This window comes from Salmo salar, chromosome 17 (genome assembly GCF_965601325.2).
Source record: "Salmo salar chromosome 17, fSalSal1, whole genome shotgun sequence".
Classification (NCBI taxonomy): Eukaryota; Metazoa; Chordata; class Actinopteri; order Salmoniformes; family Salmonidae; genus Salmo; species Salmo salar.
This window is the reverse complement of record NC_138307.1, coordinates 15,017,279-15,027,500: the sequence shown is the minus strand read 5'-3', so window position 1 is coordinate 15,027,500 and position 10,222 is coordinate 15,017,279. Positions and strand designations below refer to the sequence as shown.

General features: G+C 48.3%; 1 protein-coding gene across 1 annotated transcript in view; it reads left to right on the top strand.

The window, feature by feature from the left end:
• Positions 1-10,222, top strand: part of LOC106591582 (fibronectin type III domain-containing protein 3B) — a 257,995-nt gene that overhangs the window by 126,149 nt on the left and 121,624 nt on the right. The window contains exon 3 of the mRNA XM_045698964.2: positions 122-197. Within this exon, the coding sequence (XP_045554920.1) occupies positions 122-197 (76 nt within the window). The remainder of the gene's footprint in view (positions 1-121; positions 198-10,222) is intronic.

Below are 10,222 nucleotides of genomic sequence, written 5' to 3'. Positions count from 1 at the left end.
ACTGAGTGTGAGTAACGTCTTCGTTTCCTTCCTTCTCATGCATGTCTGTGATCGATGTGTTGTGTCTGAACCGGTTTGTTATCGTTGTGTTTTGTCTGATCTGTCTCTCTGGTCTCGGCAGGTGATCCTGGTACAGGTGAATCCAGGGGAGACCTTCACCATCAGAGCGGAGGACGGCTCGCTGCAATGCATCCAGGGTAGGTCACACGCTTATGACATCACAACCCCGAGCCCCAGTTACACCTGTCTCATTTTGATGACCTCATCCCTGTTCTCTGTTGACATAACAACACTGTGCTTAGCTAGGTGTGTGTGTGTGTGTGTGTGTGTGTGTGTGTGTGTGTGTGTGTGTGTGTGTGTGTGTGTGTGTGTGTGTGTGTGTGAGATATTCGATGGCTTGTGTTGTACTTTCAACATACTGGTATATAACAAGCTATTATAGACCAGGGGGATTCCTGTAACTCCAAGGGTGTGTCTCACTCTGATGACATCACAACAGAGTGAGATGTAAATCCCCCTCCCTGAATAGGGCCTCTCTCTCTCTGATGAAGGGTCTCTTTCAGACAGTATAGTCTTGGCTCAGACAGCCCCCCTCCATGTTATTCTAGCTAATTACCCCACCCCCCATCCTGCACCCAGTGTGTAATTCAATTAGGTCTCAGAGCTTTTGCCAGAGGCCAAAGAGACAGACAGACACCCAGACAGACAGGCAGGTTGTACTGCCAGAGTCTCTGAGTGGGTAGGATAGGTCTCCAGCCCAGTGTCAGGTACAGGTTGGGCCAGACAGTGTATGGGTTAAGGCACCTGCAGACTAGGTTCTGTTTGCTCCTAGCAGAACTTGGCTAGGCCAAAGCCAACGTCTGTGGTCACGTACTCCATTAATAACCTTTTACTGCAGTGGGCTGAATCAGGGTCACGCAGTGTTTCTTGGTGGTCTTAAACAAATCTACTTTGAAGCAAAAGTATACACCTCACACACATGGTTGTGGGTTTAAAAATAAGAAGACACTTGTACCATGTCAGATAAATAATTTTGAGTTTGCATCCCAATATTAGACTTTATATACATCACATAAGACTGAAATATACTACATGACCAAAATTATGTGGACACCTGCTCGTCGAACATTCCAAAATCATGGGCATTAATATGGAGTTGGTCCCCCCTTTTGCTGCTATAACAGCCTCCACTCATCTGGGAAGGCTTTCCACTAGATGTTGGAACATTGCTGCGGGGACTTCCATTCAGCCACAAGAGCATTAGTGATGTCGGGCGCTGATGTTGGGCGATTAGGCCTGGCTTGCAGTCGGCATTCCAATTCAAATCAAATCTAATCAAATTTATTTATATAGCCCTTCTTACATCGGCTGATATCTCAAAGTGCTGTACAGAAACCCAGCCTAAAACCCCAAACAGCAAGCAATGCAGGTGTAGAAGCACAGTGGCTAGGAACAACTCCCTAGAAAGGCCAAAACCTAGGAAGAAACCTAGAGAGGAACCAGGCTATGAGGGGTGGCCAGTCCTCTTCTGGCTGTGCCGGGTGGAGATTATAACAGAACATGGCCAAGATGTTCAAATGTTCATAAATGACCAGCATGGTCAAATAATAATAATCACAGTAGTTGTCGAGGGTGCAACAAGTCAGCACCTCAAGAGTAAATGTCTGTTGGCTTTTCATAGCCGATCATTGAGAGTATCTCTACCGCTCCTGCTGTCTCTAGAGAGTTGAAAACAGCAGGTCTGGGACAGGTAGCACGTCCGGTGAACAGGTCAGGGTTCTATAGCCGCAGGCAGAGCAGTTGAAACTGGAGCAGCAGCACGGCCAGGTGGACTGGGGACAGCAAGGAGTCATCATGCCAGGTAGTCCTGAGGCATGGTCCTAGGGCTCAGGTCCTCCGAGAGAGAGAGAAAGAGAGAGAGTGAGAATTAGAGAGAACATACTTAAATTCACACAGGACACCGGATAAGACAGGAGAAATACTCCAGATATAACAGACTGACCCTAGCCCCCCGACACTAAACTACTGCAGCATAAATACTGGAGGCTGAGACAGGAGGGGTCAGGAGACACTGTGGCCCCATCCGATGATACCCCCGGACAGGGCCAAACAGGCAGGATATAACCCCACCCACTTTGCAAAAGCACAGCCCCCACACCACTAGAGGGATATCTTCAACCACCAACTTACCATCCTGAGACAAGGCCGAGTATAGCCCACAAAGATCTCCGCCACGGCACAACCCAAGGGGGGCGCCAACCCAGACAGGAAGACCACGTCAGTGACTCAACCCACTCAAGTGACGCACCCCTCCTAGGGACGGCATGGAAGAACACCAGTAAGCCAGTGACTCAGTAAGCCAGTGACTCAATTCATCCCTAAGATGAGGTCAGGGCTCTGTGAGGGCCTGTCAAGTTCTTCCACAATGACCGATCTCGACAAACCATTTCTGTATGGACCTCGCTTTGTCATGCTGAAACAGGAAAGGGCCTTCCCCAAACTGTTGAAAGCACAGAATCGTCAAGAATGTCATTGTATGTTGTAGCATTAAATTGCCCCTTCACTGGAACTGAGGGGTCTAGCCCGAACCATGAAAACAGCCCCAGACCATTATTCCTCCTCCACCAAACTTTACAGTTGGCACTATGCTTTACAGTTGGCACAACTTTGGGCAGGTAGCGTTCTCCTGGCATCCGCCAAACCCAGATTTGTCCATTGGAATGCCAGGTGGTGAAGCGTGATTCATCACTCCAGAGAACGCGTTTCCACTGCTCAAGAGTCCAATGGCAGCGAGCTTTACACCACTCCAGCCGAGCAACCAAGGACAGCCGATATTTACGCGCTACGCACTTCAGCAGTCTGCAGTCCCGTTCTGTGAGCTTGTGTGGCCTACTACTTCGCGGTTGAGCTGTTGTTGCTCCTAGACGTTTCCACACAATTTTTGTGTTTTTACAGAGGTCTCAGTCGTGCAATTATTATTCTTTTTTTACCCCTTTTTCTCCCCAATTGGTAGTTACAGTCTTGTCTCATCTCTGCAACTCCTGTACGGACTCGGGAGAGGCGAAGGTCGAGAGCCGTGCGTCCTCTGAAACACAACCCAACCAAGCCACACTGCTTCTTGACACAATGCCCACTTAACCTGGAAGCCAGCCGCACCAATGTGTCGGAGGAAACACCTGGCAACCGTGTCAGCGTGCACTGCACCCGGCCCGCCACAGGAGTCACGAGTGTGCGATGGGACAAGGGTATCCCTGCCGGCCAAACCCTCCCCTAACCCAGACGACGCTGGGCCAATTATGCGCCGCCCAATGGGTCTCCCGGTCTCAGCCTGCTGCGACAGAGCCTGGACTCGAGCCAGAATCTCTAGTGGCACAGCTCGCACTGCGATGCCGTGCCTTAGACCACTGCACCACTCGGGAGGCCCAAGTCATGCAATTTTACACCTAGCTAAGACATTTGGTGCAATATTTCACAAGTGAACAAAATTTGCATGAAAACTAGTTGTCTCGCGTTGAATGACAACAAACACTTCATAGAACAATCCGGTCCATAGTTCTCATCTCTACCGTTGACCTATCACAGATGAAGGGAGGTAGACTTCAGCTACTGAACTTCGACTTGCCTCAAGAGAAAAAGAACAGCGGGGAAAAAATCAACTGCCAAACACAAGAACGAATAAAAACTTCTCTAAATCTCCTCATAATATATGCAGGAAGTGTTTGGATTAGATAGCATGCGACAGGATTTAGGGTTAGACTGTGTCTGTGTGTATAGGGGTGTTACTTTGCACGCTCAGGTTGAGGAAGCAGACAGGAGAGGTCACTGGAACAGACCCCCCTCTACGACCACACACACACACACACACACACACACACACACACACACACACACACACACACACGCTCAGGTCACTGGGTTTAGTGAGAGTTGGGGTGAAGCGGTGTGTTTGAAGACCAGTTGAGCTGTTCTTTACAGAGTGTGTTTACTGAGACCTCAGAGCAGTGTGTGTGTGTGTGTGTGTGCGCGTGTGTGTGCATGTATTACAGAGAGTGGAGTTTTATATAAAGTAACCTCTGTTTAACTAGAGTACTGTGGTACACACACTGCTCTGGCTGCACCAGCCAACATACTGCACTGTCCAAAGACAGAGACTCCGTCTTGAAGAATCTATCTCACTCACTCGTTTCCCCTCGCTCTGTCTAGGGTTCAATACCGGTGACCGGTATCCCGGTACTTCCCAACCAAGCTCCTTCCTGTATTCTCATAAAGATAATGAAGGGTCCCGTGGACCAATAATATAAAAATGTTATGCCGCTAATTTTTGATCCACTAAACTATTTTCCCTTACCTTCTCTCCCCTCTCTCCCCATCATTCTCTCCCCTCCCTCTCTCTCTCCCTGAACGTTCCCACACTCACATCAAAGGCAGTGACTATAGAGTGTGTGTGAAAGCACCATGCTCTGGAATGTGTGTGTGTGTGCTTTTGCCACAGCCATCCTAGAGCTGGCAGGATAATAGATTTATGGGACATCTGAAGGCTTTTGCTGTTACAGGTATGTGTAATGTAGTTTGGGTAATGTAGTTTAAAGTATTTCCTAGCAGAGCACCTGTTGCAGTGTGGTTATAGTTTAATGTATTTCCTGAGCGGCTGTTGTGGCCCCTTCCACTGGCCCCATTGATGTGGTCTCTTTTCCAGTTGTGTGTGTGTGTGTGTGTGTGTGTGTGTGTGTGTGTGTGTGTGTGCCATCTGCTCAAAGCCAAGAAAGTCTTTGATTCTCTTTCACCGACACATGTGAGACTAATCTCTCTTTCTCTCTCTTTCTATATCCTTATCTATCGCTCTATCTTTCTCTAAGCCAGTTGTATGTAACATGTAGTATGTTGTGCTGTAATTACCCTGCGTGCAAAACTGGTTGCAGTCAATGAATCAGGTTGTATTCTGTATTTAGCAAGCAGAAAAATACATCTTCATCTGATTTAAATGACCCGATAAGTTAAAGATGACATCATAGCCATGATGTTGTCTTTACCTGGTTTAGTTGTAATCTGGTTCTATGTCAACTTCTCATCCAGGAAACACATTTACACCCAGGGAGCTTGGGTAGGCTTAGTGTTGGGTGGGCTTAGTGTTGGGTGGGCTTAGTGTTGGGTAGGCTTAGTGTTGGGTGGGCTTAGTGTTGGGTGGGCTTAGTGTTGGGTAGGCTTAGTGTTGGGTGGGATTAGTGTTGGGTGGGCTTAGTGTTGGGTAGGCTTAGTGTTGGGTAGGCTTAGTGTTGGGTAGGCTTAGTGTTGGGTAGGCTTAGTGTTGGGTGGGCTTAGTGTTGGGTGGGCTTAGTGCTGGGTGGGCTTAGTGTTGGGTGGGATTAGTGTTGGGTGGGCTTAGTGTTGGGTGGGCTTAGTGTTGGGTGGGTTTAGTGTTGGGTAGGCTTAGTGTTGGGTAGGCTTAGTGTTGGGTGGCTTAGTGTTGGGTGGGCTTAGTGTTGGGTGGGCTTAGTGTTGGCTTAGTGTTGGGTGGGCTTAGTGTTGGGTGGGCTTAGTGTTGGGTGGGCTTAGTGTTGGGTAGGCTTAGTGTTGGGTGGGTTTAGTGTTGGGTAGGCTTAGTGTTGGGTAGGCTTAGTGTTGGGTGGGATTAGGGTGGGTGGGGGATTAGTGTTGGGTGGGCTTAGTGTTGGGTAGGCTTAGTGTTGGGTAGGCTTAGTGTTGGGTAGGCTTAGTGGTGGGTAGGCTTATTGTTGGGTAGGCTTAGTGTTGGGTGGGCTTAGTGTTGGGTGGGATTAGTGTGGGCTTAGTGTTGGGTGGGATTAGTGTTGGGTGGGTTTAGTGTTGGGTAGGCTTAGTGTTGGGTAGGCTTAGTGTTGGGTGGGCTTAGTGTTGGGTGGGCTTAGTGGTGGGTAGGCTTATTGTTGGGTAGGCTTAGTGTGGGCTTAGTGTTGGGTGGACTTAGTGTGGGCTTAGTGTTTGGTGGGCTTAGTGTTTGGTGGGCTTACTGTTGGGTAGGCTTAGTGTTGGTAGGCTTAGTGTGGGCTTAGTGTTGGGTGGGCTTAGTGTTGGGTGGGCTTAGTGTTGGGTGGGCTTAGTGTGGGCTTAGTGTTGGGTGGGCTTAGTGTTGGGTGGGCTTAGTGTTGGGTAGGCTTAGTGTTGGGTAGGCTTAGTGTTGGGTAGGCTTAGTGTTGGGTGGGCTTAGTGTTGGGTGGGCTTAGTGTTGGGTGGACTTAGTGTTGGGTGGGCTTAGTGTTGGGTGGGCTTAGTGTGCAAGTGTGTGTATATGTGCTTGCTTGCTTGTGCTGTGTGTGTGTGTGTGTGTGTGTGTGTGTGTGTGTGTGTGTGTGTGTGTGTGTGTGTGTGTGTGTGTGTGTGTGTGTGTGTGTGTGTGTGTGTGTGTGTGTGTGTGTGTGCGTATAGTGCGTTGGGTTCCACTAGGTTTGGGAAAGCTGTCACCATGAAAATGAAAAACCTCTCCAGATGGTGTGTAATGGTATTTGGGCCCACAGGGCATGGGCTGTCTGAGTGAGTGTGGTTCTGTTTGCATGTTTGGAGACAACTAAATCATGAGAAAACAAAAAGATAATTACTTGACACATTGGAAAGAATTAACAAAAAACAGAGCAAACTAGAATGCTATTTGGCCCTAAACAGAGAGTACACAGTGGCAGAATACCTGACCACTGTGACTGACCCAAACTTAAGGAAAGCTTTGACTATGTACAGACTCAGTGAGCATAGCCTTGCTATTGAGAAGGCAGACCAGGCTCTCAAGAGAAGACAGGCTATATGCACACTGCCCACAAAAATGAGGTGGAAATTGAGCTGCACTTTGTAACCTCCTGCCAAATGTATGTCCATATTAGAGACACATATTTTCCTCAGATTACACAGACCTACAAAGAATTTGAAAACAAAGCCAGAGAGAGATAGAGACCACATTCTGGGTGAACCTACTTCCTCTCTCTCTGACCACTGCGTCCCCCGTCCTGTACAGTTGGTTTGGTCTGCCAGGTCACTGAAGCCTGAAACTCTTCGGACTCTACCACTTCAGGCAAAACAGGGGGGACGACAAACCTTTGCTCTGTGTGTGTGTGTGTGTGTGTGTGTGTGTGTGTGTGTGTGTGTGTGTGTGTGTGTGTGTGTGTTTGCTACAGAGGGAGTGCTTTTCCAGATTTGGAATTCTTGGCTTCCTGGAAGCTCAGGGATCAACTGGAGCAGTCTTCCCTCCATCCCTCTCTTCTTGCTCTCGCTTTTCTTTCTCTCTTCCTCCATCCCTCTATCTGTCTCTGAAACCGTCATCCCTCTTTCCTTCTCTTCTCTCTGTCTCTTGCTGTCCCGCCCTCTCATCCTATCTGGTGTACTTTTCCCTTCAACATCAGCTACTTATGCCTCTTTGTCTTCTCTTTCGTTCCTTCTTTCTGGCTTGTAGGGGAAAGCCCTTTTCCTTCCGCTCAGCTGTGATAGGCTTAGAGATGAAAGAGACAACTGTGATAGGCTTAGAGATGAAAGAGACAACTGTGATAGGCTTAGAGATGAAAGAGACAACTGTGATAGGCTCAGAGATGAAAGAGACAACTGTGATAGGCTCAGGGATGAAAGAGACAACTGTGATAGGCTCAGAGATGAAAGAGGCAACTGTGATAGGCTCAGAGATGAAAGAGACAACTGTGATAGGCTCAGAGATGAAAGAGGCAACTGTGATAGGCTCAGAGATGAAAGAGACAGATGTGATAGGCTTAGAGATGAAAGAGACAGGAAGTTAGAGTCTGGGGCAGGGCTTAGCCTTGGGGAGCGAGGGGTGAGAGGAGAGACTGGAAAGAAAAGGAGAGGAAGAGAGGGACCAAGAAATTTGATAGAGATATATAATAGAGAGATATATATATATAGATAGATAGAACATGGGTCAATGCAATGTAATGTCTTGCATTCTCTCTCCTTCTTCCTCTCCTTCTTCCTCTCTCCTTCCCTTTTCCACGTCCCTACTTTTTGTCTGATAAGCCAAAAGCCCCAGGACAACACACACGCACACACACACATGCACACACGCGCACACACACACACACACACACACACACACACACAGGAATGTTGAGTAGGGAAAGTCCCTGCTAATTTAGAATTTCCAGTATTCTTTCCACTGACATTCTAAAGAACCCTCTTCCTTCTTCTCTCCCTCTTTCTCTCCCTCCTTCCCTCAATCTTTCTCTCTCCTTCCCTTGGTCTCTCTCTCTTTCTACCTCTCTCTTGCTCTGTCTCTCTATATGTCTCCCTCTCTCTCTCTCTCCGTCCCTCTCTCTCCCTCTCTCTCTCTGTCTGTCTCTCTGTGATGGACACAAACACCCTGCTGTTCAGACCGTGACTCACACAGCAGGAATTCCACAGATGAAAATGTGGAGAGAGTGAGAGGAGGGAGAGCGGGAGGGAGGAAGAGTCTGCTAACATCTATGGAAGAGAGAGAGAAAGTTCCTAATGACCCTTATTGAACACCAACTCTTTTCTTCACTGATGGATATCAGGTGAGACAGGGCTTAAGTTTGGGGAGAGGGAGAGAAAGAAAAGTAGAGGGATGGAGGGAGGGAGGGAGGGAGGGAGGGACAGAGAGAGATAAAGAGAGGAGGAGAAAGTGAGACAGAAAGAAAGAGAGACAGAGGGAGGATGGGAGGAGAGCAGGAAATGGTTATGAGACTCCCAGTCTGTTTACACTCCAACAGCTGTTGCACCTCTTCACTCTCTCGCTATGTGTGTGTGTATTCATACATTGGGAACAGTGAGTCATCAGGATCTGGGTTATTAGATCGAGACGGCTTCCCTTCCCATCCTCCCTGCCTCCCTCCCTACCCCTCTTCCTCCCTGCCTGCCTGCCTCCCTCCCTACCCCTCTTCCTCCCTGCCTGCCTGCCTCCCTCCCTACCCCTCTTCCTCCCTGCCTCCCTCTCTTCCTCCCTGCCTGGTGATGGGAGGACGGCTCATAATAATGGCTGGAATGGAGCGAATGGAATGGCATCAAACACATGGATGCATGGACATATATTTGATACCATTCCACTCCAGCCATTACCACAAGCCCATCCTCCCCAATTAAGGTGCCACCAACCTCCTGTGGTGTGAGTGTTATGGTATTGGTAATTTAGCCTTGCTCCAGACATGACGTTAGCTTGGTTGGATCACAACCAGCAGCAGAACTAGGCCACCCCAGCAAACACAGCCCTGGGAGAGGAGAGGGCAGTCAGGAAGTCTGGCTAAGCTAGCGCTAGGCTATTTCTATGCATGTTTTGCTAATGCTAGGCTAAGGGGGGTCTAATGCTACATTAACAAGAGGAGAGGAGATGACTGAAGAGATTACTCTATATCATAACAGTAACATAGCCTGGTACAGATGTTTGTGAGCAGTATTGCTCCTCTAACTGCGCTGGTGGAATCGAGTCTCTCTCTCTCTCTCTCTCTCTCTCTCTCTGTCTCTCTGTCTCTCTGTCTCTCTCTCTCTCTCTTCTGTAATTATTCAGCTGACTTGCTCTGGAATGTCAATCATAAGTTATGATGCTGTGTTTGTAGTGGAAGTACTTTGTATGTACCTCCTGCTTCACTGCCCTCATTCATCATGGCTACCAGACTTGTGACTGTGTGTGGCATCAGATTTGCCTCGACCACACCAGACTGTCTGGTCTCTGCTATTTCAGATGTGCTGTCTCCCACAGTTCCTGCATCGTCCCCTCTCTCTCTCTCTCCACTCTCTCTGTCTCTGTTCTCTCTTTTTATCATTCTGTCTATCTCTCATCTTGACTCCCATCCGGCACATTGTTCCAGTAATTTACTTCGATGTTGGGAACTGTTAAAGTGTGTGCTGGACTTAATGTTGTGTGTGTGTGGGGCTTCAGGCAGAGGAAACTGTAGTGGGAATGTATTTTTTCAGAGCTCTGGAGAGATACCATTACCTTGGTAACACACACACACACACACACACACACACACACACACACACACACACACACACACACACACACACACACACACACACACACACACGCATACTAGATATCCCATCAGAGCTTCTAGAAGCAGCTGCCGGATCTGGACGGTTTGTGTGTGTGTGTGTTTGTGTGTGTGTGTGTGTTTGTGTGTGTGTGTTTGTGTGTGTGTGTGTGTGTGTGTGTGTGTGTGTGTGTGTGTGTGTGTGTGTGTGTGTGTTTGTGTGTTTGTGTGTATGTTGGGCGGTATACTGTATATACCGTGATTTTTTT